The sequence below is a fragment of the Rattus norvegicus genome, chromosome 17 (genome assembly GCF_021556685.1).
Source record: "Rattus norvegicus strain SHRSP/BbbUtx chromosome 17, alternate assembly SHRSP_T2T, whole genome shotgun sequence".
Taxonomy (NCBI): Eukaryota; Metazoa; Chordata; class Mammalia; order Rodentia; family Muridae; genus Rattus; species Rattus norvegicus.
Window position 1 is genome coordinate 3,962,206 of NC_141550.1, and position 18,252 is coordinate 3,980,457.

The following is an 18,252-nucleotide window of genomic DNA, read 5'->3' on the forward strand; positions in this document are numbered from 1 at the left end:
CCCATGTTGTTGTCCATCTCTGCTCACTCACATCAGAGCCCCTTTGTCACATCCCAGGAGTCCCAGACCATTAGCCGTCACTACCCTTGCCATCTCTTCAGTCCCTAGCAACCTCTGCCCTCTGTCTCCCATCTGCCTGTTTCCCTGGCATCTGGATCCTCACAAATTGGGTGAGGAAACCTGTGAAGCATTAACACAGACACGAAGATGAGTCTCGTCACACCAACTAGGGGCCTGTTCCTCTGTGTGGAGAGGCTGGGGCACTGATGGTACTGACAGGTTGTAAGAGGTACAACCTGCCCCTCTCTGGGCTGGGAGTTGACTCTTTGAGGGTCACTGTCATGGTACATGCAGGACCTGTCTCTATTGGTATGAAAATTCTGGTTCCTATCACAGGAGAAGAGGGCCCCTTTCTGGTACATTTGAAAGGTCTAGTTTCAACACCCGCGGATCCCGGCCCGCAGCAGCTCTCTGCTCCCAGACCCGGTGAGAGAGAGACCCAACCGCCTGGTCAGGTGGGCACTCCTGAGGCTGCAGAGCGGAAGAGACCACCAACACTGCTCACCCCTGCCCACATCCCTGGCCCAAGAGGAAACTGTATAAGGCCTCTGGGCTCCCGTGGGGGAGGGCCCAGGAGCGGCAGGACCCCTGCCGGAGACACCGCCGGACCCTGAAGGAAACAGACCGGATAAACAGTTCTCTGCACCCAAATCCCGTGGGAGGGAGAGCTAAACCTTCAGAGAGGCAGACAGGCCTGGGAAACCAGAAGAGACTGCTCCCTGCACACACATCTCGGACGCCAGAGGAAAAAGCCAAAGACCATCTGGAACCCTGGTGCACTGAAGCTCCCGGAAGGGGCGGCACAGGTCTTCCTGGTTGCTGCCGCTGCAGAGAGCCCCTGGACAGCACCCCACGAGCAAACCTGAGCCTCGGGACCACAGGTAAGACCAAATTTTCTGCTGCAAGAAAGCTGCCTGGTGAACTCAAGACACAGGCCCACAGGAACAGCTGAAGACCTGTAGAGAGGAAAAACTACACGCCCGAAAGCAGAACACTCTGTCCCCATAACTGACTGAAAGAGAGGAAAACAGGTCTACAGCACTCCTGACACACAGGCTTATAGGACAGTCTAGCCACTGTCAGAAATAGCAGAACAAAGTAACACTAGAGATAATCTGATGGCGAGAGGCAAGCGCAGGAACCCAAGCAACAGAAACCAAGACTACATGCCATCATCGGAGCCCAATTCTCCCACCAAAACAAACATGGAATATCCAAACACACCAGAAAAGCAAGATCTAGTTTCAAAATCATATTTGATCATGATGCTGGAGGACTTCAGGAAAGACCTGAACACACTTAGGGAAGCACAGGAAAACATTAATAAACAAGTAAAAGCCTACAGAGAGGAATCGCAAAAATCCCTGAAAGAATTCCAGGAAAACACAATCAAACAGTTGAAGGAATTAAAAATGGAAATAGAAGCAATCAAGAAAGAACACATGGAAACAACCCTGGATATAGAAAACCAAAAGAAGAGACAAGGAGCTGTAGATACAAGCTTCACCAACAGAATACAAGAGATGGAAGAGAGAATCTCAGGAGCAGAAGATTCCATAGAAATCATTGACTCAACTGTCAAAGATAATGTAAAGCGGAAAAAGCTACTGGTCCAAAACATACAGGAAATCCAGGACTCAATGAGAAGATCAAACCTAAGGATAATAGGTATAGAAGAGAGTGAAGACTCCCAGCTCAAAGGACCAGTAAATATCTTCAACAAAATCATAGAAGAAAACTTCCCTAACCTAAAAAAAGAGATACCCATAGACATACAGGAAGCCTACAGAACTCCAAATAGATTGGACCAGAAAAGAAACACCTCCCGTCACATAATTGTCAAAACACCAAACGCACAAAATAAAGAAAGAATATTAAAAGCAGTAAGGGAAAAAGGTCAAGTAACATATAAAGGGAGACCTATCAGAATCACACCAGACTTCTCGCCAGAAACTATGAAGGCCAGAAGATCCTGGACTGATGTTATACAGACCCTAAGAGAACACAAATGCCAGCCCAGATTACTGTATCCAGCAAAACTCTCAATTAACATTGATGGAGAAACCAATATATTCCATGACAAAACCAAATTTACACAATATCTTTCTACAAATCCAGCACTACAAAGGATAATAAATGGTAAAGCCCAACATAAGGAGGCAAGCTATACCCTAGAAGAAGCAAGAAACTAATCGTCTTGGCAACAAAACAAAGAGAATGAAAGCACACAAACATAACCTCACATCAAATATGAATATAACGGGAAGCAATAATCACTATTCCTTAATATCTCTCAATATCAATGGCCTCAACTCCCCAATAAAAAGACATAGATTAACAAACTGGATACGCAACGAGGACCCTGCATTCTGCTGCCTACAGGAAACACACCTCAGAGACAAAGACAGACACTACCTCAGAGTGAAAGGCTGGAAAACAACTTTCCAAGCAAATGGTCAGAAGAAGCAAGCTGGAGTAGCCATTCTAATATCAAATAAAATCAATTTCCAACTAAAAGTCATCAAAAAAGATAAGGAAGGACACTTCATATTCATCAAAGGAAAAATCAACCAAGATGAACTCTCAATCCTAAATATCTATGCCCCAAATACAAGGGCACCTACTTATGTAAAAGAAACCTTACTAAAGCTCAAAACACACATTGCACCTCACACAATAATAGTGGGAGATTTCAACACCCCACTCTCATCAATGGACAGATCATGGAAACAGAAATTAAACAGTGATGTAGACAGACTAAGAGAAGTCATGAGCCAAATGGACTTAACGGATATTTATAGAACATTCTATCCTAAAGCAAAAGGATATACCTTCTTCTCAGCTCCTCATGGTACTTTCTCCAAAATTGACCATATAATTGGTCAAAAAACGGGCCTCAACAGGTACAGAAAGATAGAAATAATCCCATGCGTGCTATCGGACCACCACGGCCTAAAACTGGTCTTCAATAACAATAAGGGAAGAATGCCCACATATACGTGGAAATTGAACAATGCTCTACTCAATGATAACCTGGTCAAGGAAGAAATAAAGAAAGAAATTAAAAACTTTTTAGAATTTAATGAAAATGAAGATACAACATACTCAAACTTATGGGACACAATGAAAGCTGTGCTAAGAGGAAAACTCATAGCGCTGAGTGCCTGCAGAAAGAAACAGGAAAGAGCATATGTCAGCAGCTTGACAGCACACCTAAAAGCTCTAGAACAAAAAGAAGCAAATACACCCAGGAGGAGTAGAAGGCAGGAAATAATCAAACTCAGAGCTGAAATCAACCAAGTAGAAACAAAAAGGACCATAGAAAGAATCAACAGAACCAAAAGTTGGTTCTTTGAGAAAATCAACAAGATAGATAAACCCTTAGCCAGACTAACGAGAGGACACAGAGAGTGTGTCCAAATTAACAAAATCAGAAATGAAAAGGGAGACATAACTACAGATTCGGAGGAAATTCAAAAAATCATCAGATCTTACTATAAAAACCTATATTCAACAAAATTTGAAAATCTTCAGGAAATGGACAATTTCCTAGACAGATACCAGGTATCGAAGTTAAATCAGGAACAGATAAACCAGTTAAACAACCCCATAACTCCTAAGGAAATAGAAGCAGTCATTAAAGGTCTCCCAACCAAAAAGAGCCCAGGTCCAGACGGGTTTAGTGCAGAATTCTATCAAACCTTCATAGAAGACCTCATACCAATATTATCCAAACTATTCCACAAAATTGAAACAGATGGAGCCCTACCGAATTCCTTCTATGAAGCCACAATTACTCTTATACCTAAACCACACAAAGACACAACAAAGAAAGAGAACTTCAGACCAATTTCCCTTATGAATATCGACGCAAAAATACTCAATAAAATTCTGGCAAACCGAATTCAAGAGCACATCAAAACAATCATCCACCATGATCAAGTAGGCTTCATCCCAGGCATGCAGGGATGGTTTAATATACGGAAAACCATCAACGTGATCCATTATATAAACAAACTGAAAGAACAGAACCACATGATCATTTCATTAGATGCTGAGAAAGCATTTGACAAAATTCAACACCCCTTCATGATAAAAGTCCTGGAAAGAATAGGAATTCAAGGCCCATACCTAAACATAGTAAAAGCCATATACAGCAAACCAGTTGCTAACATTAAACTAAATGGAGAGAAACTTGAAGCAATCCCACTAAAATCAGGGACTAGACAAGGCTGCCCACTCTCTCCCTACTTATTCAATATAGTTCTTGAAGTTCTAGCCAGAGCAATCAGACAACAAAAGGAGATCAAAGGGATACAGATCGGAAAAGAAGAGGTCAAAATATCACTATTTGCAGATGACATGATAGTATATTTAAGTGATCCCAAAAGTTCCACCAGAGAACTACTAAAGCTGATAAACAACTTCAGCAAAGTGGCTGGGTATAAAATTAACTCAAATAAATCAGTTGCCTTCCTCTATACAAAAGAGAAACAAGCCGAGACAGAAATTAGGGAAACGACACCCTTCATAATAGACCCAAATAATATAAAGTACCTCGGTGTGACTTTAACCAAGCAAGTAAAAGATCTGTACAATAAGAACTTCAAGACACTGAGGAAAGAAATTGAAGAAGACCTCAGAAGATGGAAAGATCTCCCATGCTCATGGATTGGCAGGATTAATATGGTAAAAATGGCCATTTTACCAAAAGCAATCTACAGATTCAATGCAATCCCCATCAAAATACCAATCCAATTCTTCAAAGAGTTAGACAGAACAATTTGCAAATTCATCTGGAATAACAAAAAACCCAGGATAGCTAAAGCTATCCTCAACAATAAAAGGACTTCAGGGGGAATCACTATCCCTGAACTCAAGCAGTATTACAGAGCAATAGTGATAAAAACTGCATGGTATTGGTACAGAGACAGACAGATAGACCAATGGAATAGAATTGAAGACCCAGAAATGAACCCACACACCTATGGTCACTTGATTTTTGACAAAGGAGCCAAAACCATCCAATGGAAAAAAGATAGCATTTTCAGCAAATGGTGCTGGTTCAACTGGAGGGCAACATGTAGAAGAATGCAGATCGATCCATCCTTATCACCCTGTACAAAGCTTAAGTCCAAGTGGATCAAGGACCTCCACATCAAACCAGACACACTCAAACTAATAGAAGAAAAACTAGGGAAGCATCTGGAACACATGGGCACTGGAAAAAATTTCCTGAACAAAACACCAATGGCTTATGCTCTAAGATCAAGAATCGACAAATGGGATCTCATAAAACTGCAAAGCTTCTGTAAGGCAAAGGACACTGTTGTTTGGACAAAACGGCAACCAACAGATTGGGAAAAGATCTTTACCAATCCTACAACAGATAGAGGCCTTATTTCCAAAATATACAAAGAACTCAAGAAGTTAGACCGCAGGGAAACAAATAACCCTATTAAAAAATGGGGTTCAGAGCTAAACAAAGAATTCACAGCTGAGGAATGCCGAATGGCTGAGAAACACCTAAAGAAATGTTCAACATCTTTAGTCATAAGGGAAATGCAAATCAAAACAACCCTGAGATTTCACCTCACACCAGTGCGATTGGCTAAGATCAAAAACTCAGGTGACAGCAGATGCTGGCGAGGATGTGGAGAAAGAGGAACACTCCTCCATTGTTGGTGGGATTGCAGACTGGTAAAACCATTCTGGAAATCAGTCTGGAGGTTCCTCAGAAAATTGGACATTGAACTGCCTGATGATCCAGCCATACCTCTCTTGGGCATATACCCAAAAGATGCCCCAACATATAAAAGAGACACGTGCTCCACTATGTTCATCGCAGCCTTATTTATAATAGCCAGAAGCTGGAAAGAACCCAGATGCCCTTCAACAGAGGAATGGATACAGAAAATGTGGTACATCTACACAATGGAATATTACTCAGCTATCAAAAACAACGAGTTTATGAAATTCGTAGGCAAATGGTTGGAACTGGAAAATATCATCCTGAGTGAGCTAACCCAATCACAGAAAGACATACATGGTATGCACTCATTGATAAGTGGCTATTAGCCCAAATGCTTGAATTACCCTAGATCCCTAGAACAAACGAAACTCAAGACGGATGATCAAAATGTGAATGCTTCACTCCTTCTTTAAATGAGGAAAAAGAATACCCTTGGCAGGGAAGGGAGAGGCAAAGATTAAAACAGAGACTGAAGGAACACCCATTCAGAGCCTGCCCCACATGTGGCCCATACATATACAGCCACCCAATTAGACAAGATGGATGAAGCAAAGAAGTGTAGACCGACAGGAGCCGGATGTAGATCGCTCCTGAGAGACACAGCCAGAATACAGCAAATATAGAGGCGAATGCCAGCAGCAAACCACTGAACTGAGAATAGGTCCCCTATTGAAGGAATCAGAGAAAGAACTGGAAGAGCTTGAAGGGGCTCGAGACCCCAAAAGTACAACAATGCCAAGCAACCAGAGCTTCCAGGGACTAAGCCACTACCTAAAGACTATACATGGACCGACCCTGGACTCTGACCCCATAGGTAGCAATGAATATCCTAGTAAGAGCACCAGTGGAAGGGGAAGCCCTGGGTCCTGCTAAGACTGAACCCACAGTGAACTAGTCTATGGGGGGAGGGCGGCAATGGGGGGAGGGTTGGGAGGGGAACACCCATAAGGAAGGGGAGGGGGGAGGGGGATGTTTGCCCGGAAACCGGGAAAGGGAATAACACTCGAAATGTATATAAGAAATACTCAAGTTAATAAAAAAAAGAAAGAAAAAAAAAAAAAAAAAAGAAACCAAATCACCACAAAAAAAAAAAAAAAAAAAAAGAAAGGTCTAGTTTCTTTATGACTATACCACAAGGGGGCAGGGCCTACTCTTTTATGAGTCTGGAGAGAGGGTCTCACAAGTCAATGTGGGAGGGCTGAAGGACAGCAGAGTGGTCTTGCTCTATTCTTTCTTGGACCAGTGAAGAGAAGTATAAGTCTCCCCAGAACAAGCCAATCCTTAGATTCACTCAGCCATTTGTCTGTGCATAAACACAGCAACCTGCAAGTAGGAAGCTTCGTGCTGAAAACTAGGAAATTTAGAAGAGATGCAGCCATGTGGACCGGCTGTAGGGCATAACAGGTGCTCTGGATGGGATGTTTTTATCAAGAGGCACAGCATGTTCAGAGAGTTCCCCTCAAGTGTCTTAGTCAGAGTTTCACTTCTGTGAACAGACACCATGACCAAGGCAACTCTTAGAAGGACAACATTTAATTGGAGCTGGCTTACAGGTTCAGAGGTTCAGTCCATCATCAGCAAGCCGGGAACATGGCAGCATCTAAGCAGGCATGGTGCAGGAGGAGGGGAGAGTTCTACATCTTCATCTGAAGGCTGCAGAGGAAGACTGACTTCCTGGCATCTAGGATGTGGGTCTTAAGCCCACGCCCATAATGGCACACCTACTCCAACAAGGCCACTTCCTGGCCCAAGCATCACATCACGTCTGTGTGCTCAGGCATCCTTCATACTACAATGTCTCTCTCATCCTGACCTCCTCGCCTGCCTCATTTTTACATCACGTGTTCTTTCTCTAATAAGAATCTGTTTGAAGCTATTTCAAGTAGATATGACACATCTCCTCCTTCATTGGGCTGCCTGCAGGAGTTTCCCTCTGATGTGACACATATGCAGAAAGAGTTAGAGGACAGCTTGTGAGGGACAGTTCTGTCCTTCCCCTCAGGCTTGATGGCAGACACCTTTATTTCTTAGGTCATCTTCCTGGACCTGTTTAAAATTTTGATTTGCCTTTATCCATTGAGACTCTTGAATCCCTTGTAGCCCTGAAACCATGCTGTTTGAGTTGTCATGCCATCCATCCAATTGGCCCCGCTGGTAAACATACACAGTCACTCCAAGGCCGTGGCAGACTCTCCCTAGATCACTACCGTGTGCCTCGTGTCAGCATGTTCGCAGAGACACGTCGTACTTTCCTGCACACATTTCTCTTCCAAGTCTGCTACCTTCGCATCGGTGAGTCTACTGAGAAGTATCTGCATGCTGTTCTTGGGTAAGGAACTCACTTCAGATCAGTGGGATGCCATTACAGAAGGCATGCCGTGACTCTCAGGTGACGGCCACAAAGGCTGCCTGATCCTCCCTTTTGAGATAAGGAAACTGAGACCCACAGACACAGAGCAGAGCAGAATTTACCACTGTATCCTCTACCCACCCTGGAGTGTGAAAGGGAGGCAGACGGGGGGAACAGATAAAGAAAGACACACACAGACAGAAGCGGAATCTCAAGCTATGTGCTGGAGCCTCAAACATAGAGGACCACACAGCCATCCATAGCTTGTCTCATGTCCAAGACACAGCCCTACTGGGTCCCTGTCTCAAACACAGTGTAGCTGTGGGGGCTTCTTGACTTTAGTAAGATTTATAAACCGTCACTAGGGAAGTGTGCAAAATGAGAAGAAGGCCCTCACTACTTCTGTCTCCACGGGGTTGTGGCATGCGGATTTTGTACCTCACTGTGGTTTCATTTCAAGGGACTGTTGGGAGCAGTGATCACGCTCACCTGCATACTAAGAGCTACTGCTGGTCTAAGACTTTTTCTTAGAAGGACAGCTTTTGGTTGATGAGACTTAAGTGAAAGAGGCTGTGGTCCTCTCTGAATCTCATGCCAACAAGCTACTTCTAGACTAACAACTGACTCAAGACATCCTGTCTTATCAAGGAAAGCAGCATTTTGCTTAATTTACACCTTGGCTTTTGTGAGGCCCTAGACTCTGGGAGACCACACAAGCAAACACTTGTTCCAACTTCTCGAGTGGGGACCCAGGGACATCAGACCCCTATGTCACCTGCCTCCTGCCTGTGCCCAGGTCCCTTTCATATTTCTTTTTCTGTCCACCAAGAGATAGTGACTTTGGCCTGTGGGGTTTAATGGTTCTTAACCTTCCTAATGCAATGGCCTTTTATTACAGTTCGTGTTGTGATGCCCCACCACCATAATATTAATTTTGTGGCTACTTTATACCTAATCTTTCTTCTGCTATGAGTCGTGCTGGAAGTGCCTGTGTTTTCTGGTGGCCTTAGGGGACCCTGTGAAAGGTCATTTGAAACCCCAGAGGGTCAAAACTCACAGGTTGAGAACCACTGTTTTAGACCATAAGCCAGGAGAACCATTTTCTCATTGAGGCGGGCAGAATACACTACGGTCTTGAAAAGCAGGGAAAAGGAAAGAGTCCTCATACCCGAGGGAATCTAACCTCGTCCTCGTCACTTTAGAATCTAAACCCATGGAGTTGGATACAACCTGCCATTGACGGAAGTTTCTGATAGCCCTCCACTGGAGGTCAGCACATCCTCGCTTGTGGCCGCCAGATGGCACAGCAGGGACAAGCTGAGGAGCCCACAGGGGAACTCCCTAGAAAGCGGGTTTTCACCAACCCAGTGAACTGTTTTCCTACCCTAAGGGATGGCACTAGGCCAGCTATAGCGAATGCTGTGTGTGTTAATTGTTTTGGAAGGAAACACAATAATAAACAGACACCGAAATGAATACACAGCAGAAGCTCTGAGCCTAGACCTGACCACAAAGCCAGCCTGGCCAGGCCCTCGGTGACGGGGCAAGGCAGGAGCTTGTCCAGCCAGAACTCAGGAGTAGCAAGCTGGGGTAACTGTGGTAATGCAATTTTTCTCAGGTCCTACAATGTCCTCCAGTGTGTGTCTCCTGGGTCTGTGGGTGTGACTGGGCCACACACAAGGCCCAGGGGAATTAAAGGTTTGGGTGAGTCCTCCATGCAGGCTGGACATGTCAGACAGCACACCCCCCTCCCCATCACCAAGAGTGCAGGTTTATGAGCGAGAACCTTCCAGGCGGGTTTGTAACAGCACAGGTTATGCTCACCGCCGATGAGCTTCCATTGCTTGCTTTAAGTTCTTGCTGAGGAAGTTACCCTCTCTGCCTGCTCTCTTACCCAAGACTCAGAGCAACTGGCCTGCATGGTCCCAGCCAAGCCCAGCACCACACTGGCTATCCGAGCTTCCACTAGCAGGGCTCCCTGCCACTCACTCCTCCAGATCCTGTCACCACCAGGTTCAGGCGGGTCTCTGGGTTTACAGTTTTCTTTCCTCAGCACCTTTCCCCTGGCAAATTAGCTTTCATTTTCCCCAAAGGAAAGATGACTAAGCCCACGGGCTGGAAAGGAAGCGACCTGACAATCTGGAGAAGCCAGATAAGAGCACCGAGAAGAGAGAAGAGACTGTGGCTTCCGGCGGCGTGTGGTGGTGGAAGCTGTTGGGCCCAAATAGAGTGAGAATTCTAATTATGCAAATGTCCTTCACTCCAGGTGAATTTTAATTATGGGCAACACACAACAGTGTCCATTTTCCAAAACATTCACAAGCGCCTCCTTGTCTTATTCTTGGGTTTGAGAGAAGGTGCCTACCCTAAATATCGGTTTAAGAAAAAAAAAAATACAACTAATGAGGCAAACCAAGTAAACCAAGTCCCCAAAGCCCTGATAAACATGGAACTGGCAGGGACAGAGTCCAAGAAAAAATGAACTTCAAGGCCACGGCTAGCATGCAGCCCACTCCCTACGGCCTTCCCTTTCCTTGCATTTGGGTGAAGAGACTGGGTCTGCCTAGTCACCACAGCCCAGGTCAGTGCGGTGGACGGACTGAACGAGCTGTTTCCTGGAGGTTTCTGCATGAGATAGGAGAGCTTCCTCCTGTTCGTTCCTCTGGGAAGGAGCAGCCAGAGGGCTTAGAGCCCACCAAACAAGCTCCATAGACAGAGGAGACTCACCTGAGGGGGCTACGGGATGGAATGCTGTAAGCATTCCCACCACATCCAGCTAGCAGAGCCTAGAGTGACGGATGTCACCGAGCTGGAAGGAGACACCTGTGGCTAGCTATCAGAGACAGTACCAAATGTCCCAAGTCCTCCATATTGAACTAGGCCAGTGCAGGCTCCACACAGCTCAGCTCTGCCTGGTGCTTCGTGGTCCTAGCCTTGGCCTGCGTCCCTAGGAGTCTAACTCCTTCCACAGAGAAGCTCCTAAGGTTCCCTTAATGTGAGGCTCCAAAGTCCTGCCTAGTCCTGTGTTAGCCTCTCACTGCACAGTGATGAGCAAGGACTCTATTGACTCTCATTCACTGGTGTCAGTGATAAAATGGCTTTGGTTTTATTTCCATAAGCCAGTTCCTATTTCCTTCACAGCAAAGTTCAAAACTACATTCCCAGGTGGTGAAAACACAGGGCTGGGCCTCTGTTAACTTCCTAGGCAGAGACCACATGGAATGGTACCCATGAGAGGGAGGTCAAGGCCCACCTCTCTCTTGAGTGGCTCTAACACTGGTGGAGAACACTGCACAAGGTGTAGAGGTCATCTTTGGTTTCCACCCAAGGAAAGGAAACAGAGCCACCACAACACTGACCTGGAGGCCAGGGACCAAAGTATTCTGCAAAGACAGGGTGTCCCACCCACCCACAATGAATGGCAGGAGTACCCTGGTAAAGGTGACTGTGGAGCATGGTGGGAAGGCAGAAAGCACAGGGGACACTGCAGCCTCCCCTCTCCCCTGCACTGTACTCTTTGAACAGTCTCGCCTCCTGGTGTCTGGAATGATAACTGTAAAGTAACCTATCCCCAGGCTTTCTCTGCAGACTCTGGTGGTTTCTGCAGCAAGCTTCTGCCCTCGCCCTCCATCCCCAATGCTTTTGCTTTGACTTCCGAAAGCAAATCTTCTAATCAGGTGCTTCCAAGTGCTGATGAGTTATTCAGTTAGGGACTTAGTTTTTTAAATCTGAAGGAGATCTGAAGGAAAGAATGGGTCAACAGAGCTCTGCCTCACACCAGGAGGGGAGGACGATGGAGGCAAGTGTGTCCCATTGAACAAGAATTCCATAAAACCCTGCCTGATGAAACAGAAGCCCCAGCTGGGAACACTAGGGACTGATCTGACCTGCGACTAGGCAGAAGGGCTCAGCGCCGGGTCAGAGGTGTCCCCAGGCTGGCTGGAAATCCACACAGCAAAGGCCCCATGCTCACAGAGAGACCAAGGATGCAGAGATCTCAGGATATGGGACTCTCCGCTTTGTGCTAATTTCCCTCTATCTCTTTGAGGCCTGGTATCCTGCAGGAACATCCTCCTCTGTGAACCCCGGGGATGTAAAATGTCAGTGCCAATCACAGGAGTCCAGGGCCCCCACCACATTCGCTGTGGTCCTCTCTAAAAATGCTCTTCAGGATGCCATGCCAGCCGTGGTGCTCACTGGGCTCAGGTGCTGATCTCCAGACATCTCTTGGCGTTCATTACCATTCTCTGAGCTGGCGCCTCTGCTCAAGGGTCGGATGCAGATGCCAAGGCACCCAGGGCTGGTGAGCAATGGGCCAGTTTATCCAGCAAGAGCTTCATGGGGGCTGGGCTCAGAATCTAGGCCACCTGGGCTTATTGGTTCTTGTTAACTTGATATAAATTAGAGTCACCTCCGAAGAGGGACCCTCGATTGGTATTGCCTCCATTAAGCTGACACGTGAGGTATTTTCCTGATTAATTTGGGAGAGTCCAGCCCTCTATTGGTAGTGCTACCCCTGGGCAGGCAGTCTGGGGTTCTATAAAAAAGCAGGTTGAGCAAGCCACAGGGAACAATCCAGTAAGCAGCACCCCTCCATGCTATGAATGGAAGTCAAGTCTTCTTGAATGTTCTGTAAGCTCTCTACCAACTGAGCTACATCTCCAGACCCAGGGTAAGGGTTAAAATGTACAATTTATCATTTTATCCTTTTGCTTCGGCCTACAAACATCCCAAGCATTAAACTCTCATACTTACTATCTCTTTGTAAGTATTTCTAAAGGCCAAACAGCATCCTGTTCTCTATGACAATACGCAACGCATTAGTGTTGGTAACCCGGCTAAACAGAACTGCAGTGAACAACTTTGTGTGTAAATGAACAGATATTTCAGCCAAAAGGGTTTTAAGCATTTGAAGTCCCTTGATACAAGATGTGGGTTGCAAATCCGCCACCCGTGTTTACTTATTTTTCTGTTTTTATGAACTTTACAATGCTGTGATTTGATAAACAGGAGATTAACTGACCTGGGAACTCGAAACAAAACAGGAGAAGGGACACCACCAGTGTTCTTCCCCCTCCACTGTGGGGGTGGTTAGCATAGAGAGGGCTAGGGAAACAAAACCAGCACAGCGATGGGGAGAACATCATACCAGTCTGTGTGTCTGTCTGTATGACGCCTGCATGCCTGGTGCCTGTGGAGACCAGCATTGCATGCCGGATCTCCTGCAAACACGGGGCTTACAAATGAGCTACCATGTGGGTGCCAGGATTTGAACCCTGGCCCTGTGCAAGAGCAACCATTGCACTTAACCACTGAGCTCATCCATCCAGCCCCCAAATTTGTCTTTACGCCAACTGCAGACGAAACCCTGTCGACACTAATGCGTGTGTGCCAACTGACAGGACAAGGAAAGATGATCTTCCTAGACCAATGCCTCCTTCTATGAGGGAAACACTGAGAACTTCTCACATAAAAACAAGCCAAGGCCTCGAGTGAAGGCTCACCTTCCGCAGTCTTGCCAGGAGCCCTGCCACGTGCTCGTGCTGCTCTGCCTTGGCGAGGTCCTCGGCCGTCTTGCCATCCTGTAGGAGACAGGTGATCAGTGTCACAGAGCTGCATGTGACCCCAACATGCTGGATCCAAGCAGAAAACGGGCACAGCAGGGTTAGAAGAAAGTCGGGTAAACACTAAGTCCTCCTTCGCCTGTTTCTTTGCCTAGGGAATCCTTATTTTAGTTGGTGGCTCAGAAGAGAAAGATGCCAGAGCAAGGATGCGGTAGTGTCCCAAGGTGACAACAGAAAGATAGATGCTCAATGCATGGATTCGGAGTGTAGCCTTCTCCTCTGACTAGCCCCTACCTGAGCTGCTGTCTCAGCGGCTGCGGCTGAGACAGTCTGCCTCAGTAAGCTCCCATCTTTCAGTTCTTACACACACAAAACCTGGTCCTCACACTACACCAAGGCTGGTAATCACCGTACCTTCCAAAGAACACTTAGTCTAGCACAGGTTGATTTAAGGTTGCTGAAAAACACCAAGCAGAGACCTAAGGCCCCGCAGCACTGTGACATTTACTGTTAGATTAGAGACTTTTCCTGAAGCTGTGGTTTCATATGAAGGGACCTACTCTTGTTTCTATACCATGAACATGCACGTCTCCTGAGAACCTTCTGGTCCAGACCTGATCCAGTTCTCAGTGCAGCACGAGCATATCCCAGTCACTTGTGGGGACAGGAGCTGTGGCTGTGCCCCCTCCACAACTAGGAAGCTAGATACCACTGTCAGGCTAAAGTTTTATACAGCCCTAAAATCCAATTAAAAAAATGAAGACACCTTTTTAAGAGAAGAAAAAGAGTTATGGTCTAATTATCAACATTTGAAGGCACGACATCCCGTGAAGAGTTGTGTAGGACGATGTCATCACGCAGGTGAAGGCAGGTACAAGATAGAACAAGGCCTGTCATTGGATAAGAAGGAAGGATGGGTGGGAGAAAAGTTTTAGAGAAGAGGAGGAGACGGGAACAAGAGGGAGAGGAAGCAGTGGAGAGAACATGGAGGCTGATGTTAAGATTCCTCTCTGCACATTTACAGGTTGTTATGAATACTTTTAAGGTATGTATGTGTACAGGGCTTTGTGTGTCTAGGTGGGCAATTACATCTTATCAATTGGATCAGAGGTTATTGTGTTGTGTGTTCTTTCATGTGGTGATTTAATTTATGAGAATATGTGGTAGCTAGAGACATGTCTATGTCTGGCATGGTGGCAACCTGCCTTGGGAACTAGATGGGTAGAGATTGCTGTCAGGCTCAGAGAGAAGCCATCGGCAGTGTGGTATGGGATGGAGCAGAGTGGGTGAGACGCTTTGCTGACTGAGATGAAGATATCTACCAGATATCTTGGGGCACCGGACCTAGTGCGGGGTAATAGACAACATTTTATTTTTTATAATTTTACAGCAACGGAGTTGGAACATCCAAAGTCTGTCTACCTGCCAGACTCCCAGTTCCTCAGCTCTAATTGCTCCTGGGATACACATGGGGTCTCTCTGGACCAACAAATCTAGTGGACTATGTTATTCTCTGCTGTGGAAAGCCATCGTCAGCCTTCTACGGTGTTAATAACACCTCTGAAGTCTACCAAGGTGCCTGTAACATCCCTCAACCTCCAGCTTAAAAATCAACCACGTCTCCAGATAATTCCACGTGTCTTCTGGGGACAAGACTGCCAAGCTGAGAATGAATGCTCTCCCCAGACTGTAGCGCTGTAAATTCAGGGCCACCCTACTCTTACTGTGACCCTAAAGTTCTGAGATGGATCCAACAGGCAGGCCAGAACATGTCCTTTACTCTGGGCTGAACTGAGTTCCTTACAGGACACTGTACCCCCAACTGAGAGTTCCCATCAAACCGTCCCAGGCTTCATTAGCACGGGACACATTGAGGAAGAAGAGGAGGAAACGGGTACCTTAGACTTTCCAAGATGGCACCCAAGGCTGAGCTCTGAGGACATGCAAGTCCAGAGACTTGGATGCAGGCTTGGTACTCAAGCGAAGCTGCAAACCTGGGGCTCAAAGAGTAGAGAAGGGAGGCCAGACAATAGAGCAGGTGTCCTGGAGAGGACAGGAAGAAGAACCATGGGCAGACAGGAGCAAAGGAGAACCGAGTGCATGGAAGGCTGAAGAGAAGAAACAGGATTAATTGGAGCCACTAGCACCTGCTGAGCAGGATGAGCAGGCAAAGAGAGGAAGAGAGAAGTCAGAGACTGGTTACATCCAGAGAAAGCAGGCACTGTGGAGTCAAGCCACTGGCTCCTGGGGTGGCTCCTAAAGTTGTTTCATGCCCGTGTAGACCTATAACAATGATTTACCACACTTGATCATTTTGGTCACACACTGGTTTATTTTATTTTTACAGTTCTGGCTGGCCTAGAACTCTCAATATAGAAAGTTGCCTTCCTTGGCCTCCCGAGCGCTGGTATCAAAGGCGAGCGCCCCCGCACCTGGTCGCTTCTTTTGTCATCTTTGTTTTAGTTTATAATAAAAGAAGCAGCTCCCGAAAGGTGACTGGGGTCTCTGCTGAATCAGTGGAGGAGGAGAAGCCAGGGGAGCTCAGAATCTAAAGGTGACACTAGGGGGCGCCGTGGAGCCAAATGTTAACTGTACAGTCTGCTCAGAAGCGAGAAAAAGTTACAGTTGGCTGTTCCACAGGGCAGCATCCTCAGGCACAGGTCTGAAATGTGTTCCTGAAAAGATGGCTGTCAGCACAGGATATACAAGGCAGTAAAAACCCAGTACAGATAAGAGAATATGAAAAATATTAATAATCTCAAAATGATCCCATTGAAATGAGATCCCTCACACACTACGGAAAGTCGGTTTGTCTGCTTCTTCTTTGATGCGGCTGCTAGAAAATTCAAAATGACAGACACACCATTCGCTTTTGTCCCTCAGTGATGTCCTCAGTACACGGTCACCCCACTCCTCACACGAGGTCATCCCTGTTCAAAGAGGAAGATGCCTGCCTTCCCTCTGCTAGGAGGCCAGATGCCCACCAGGCCTGCTCGCTGATGGGAGGCTCTCCATTCTGTCTCCAGCATGGTCTCCGTAATCTAGACAGGAGTGGGTGGCCACCAAGCTCAGGCCTCTTAGCCTAATGCTTTTCATGAGCCACGCCCACTTCCTGACTACTCAGCTGCCAGACTTCATGACCAGCTGCTGCAGAGAAGACAGCTCCACCCACCTCCCAGTCCCCACTCTTATCTGACATCACTCTTGCTCCACCCCGTAACTACGGATGGTCAAAGACTCTCTGGTCGGTAATCCTTTCTCATTCTCTAAAAGGTTCCCTGTGTGGGGCAAGCATCAGAGTAAATGAGGCTACGTACAGACAGAAGACACTGGGCCTCTCTAGAAGCTGAAAGGGTTGGGAGACAGGGAGGCGGTATGAGCAGGGAGTGGTGGGAAGCGGTGAAGACAGCACTGCAGGAAAGAGTGAGGGGGAGGAACATGGGCTCACGGAGCAAGACAAAGGGACCAAAGGCCGCACACACTTCTGGATCCAACAGCTGATAGCATCTTCTGAGTCACCCTGGTTTTTATTTCCCCATAAGCCATCATCTGAGACAAATATGCTTTACCTCAGGATAACTAACCTGTAGGTAAAGGTTAATGAATATACCTGGGTCTAACAGATTCTTGTGTGGCAGGGGTGAGCCAGCACCCTGAGATGTGCACCCATTCTATGCCCAGACTTATTCGTGTCTGTGCCTGCAGAGCCCAACACTGCACAGAACAGGCCCGTGTTTACATATTGAGAGTGAATGGTACTGCAAAGACCTAAACACAGACAGAGAGCAAAGACCTACACACAAACAGGGAGGAAGGTATAGCACCATAGGTCAGTGCATTCTCTCTCTCTCTCTCTCTCTCTCTCTCTCTCTCTCTCTCTCTCTCTCTCTCTAGAACCATGCCGGGTATTTAGGCCTCTGCAGCATGGATAGCCAAAGACAATGGTATAAATTAATGGGCATATCTGTGCCTCAGGGAAATTTGATTTACAAAAGCAAGTGGCAGGCTAGATTGAGCTCTATGGGCCAGCTCCTTCAAGACTTTGAAGATCTCCAAGAACCTCAGAGCCTCAGGTAGCTGCCACATCAAACACCATGTAATCTCCTTCAAGGCAGGTGGTAAAGTTCAGATCTGCGAATGTCAGGACCCCACACACTCGGGTAATTAACCCACTGTAGGGCCAGCAACAACTCAAGCAATATTTCATGGCTACAACTGAACCGCTGTTGGCCAAACTCTTATCCATGGTATTTTATGAAATATGAAAGAAATGGTTTCTTCTGGGGTGGGGGGTGGGAGGGTGGCACTAAGCCTAAAATGAGAAGCCAGAGGAACAGACTACATCTTGCTTAGAAATAAATTTCGGTCCCAGCAGCAAAGGCAGACTCTAAACTGTAGGCACCAGCCCTTTGCCTCTAGGTTGCTCATGCCCCAAGACCACACAGGGGATCCAGCTCCTCCCACAGGGCACTGGGCCTCTTGCGCCCTGGGGCCAACGGGAAGCACTTACGAAAGGGAAATCTATA

The 18,252-nt window shown here is 46.6% G+C and overlaps 1 protein-coding gene across 12 annotated transcripts in view; it reads right to left on the reverse strand.

The window, feature by feature from the left end:
* The window catches only part of Dapk1 (death associated protein kinase 1), a 160,986-nt gene that overhangs the window by 17,673 nt on the left and 125,061 nt on the right, over window positions 1-18,252 (reverse strand). For all 12 annotated transcript variants that reach the window (NM_001107335.2, XM_087590357.1, XM_087590350.1 and 9 more), the window contains one exon: window positions 13,667-13,744. In NM_001107335.2, coding sequence (NP_001100805.2) covers window positions 13,667-13,744 — 78 coding nt within the window. The remainder of the gene's footprint in view (window positions 1-13,666; window positions 13,745-18,252) is intronic.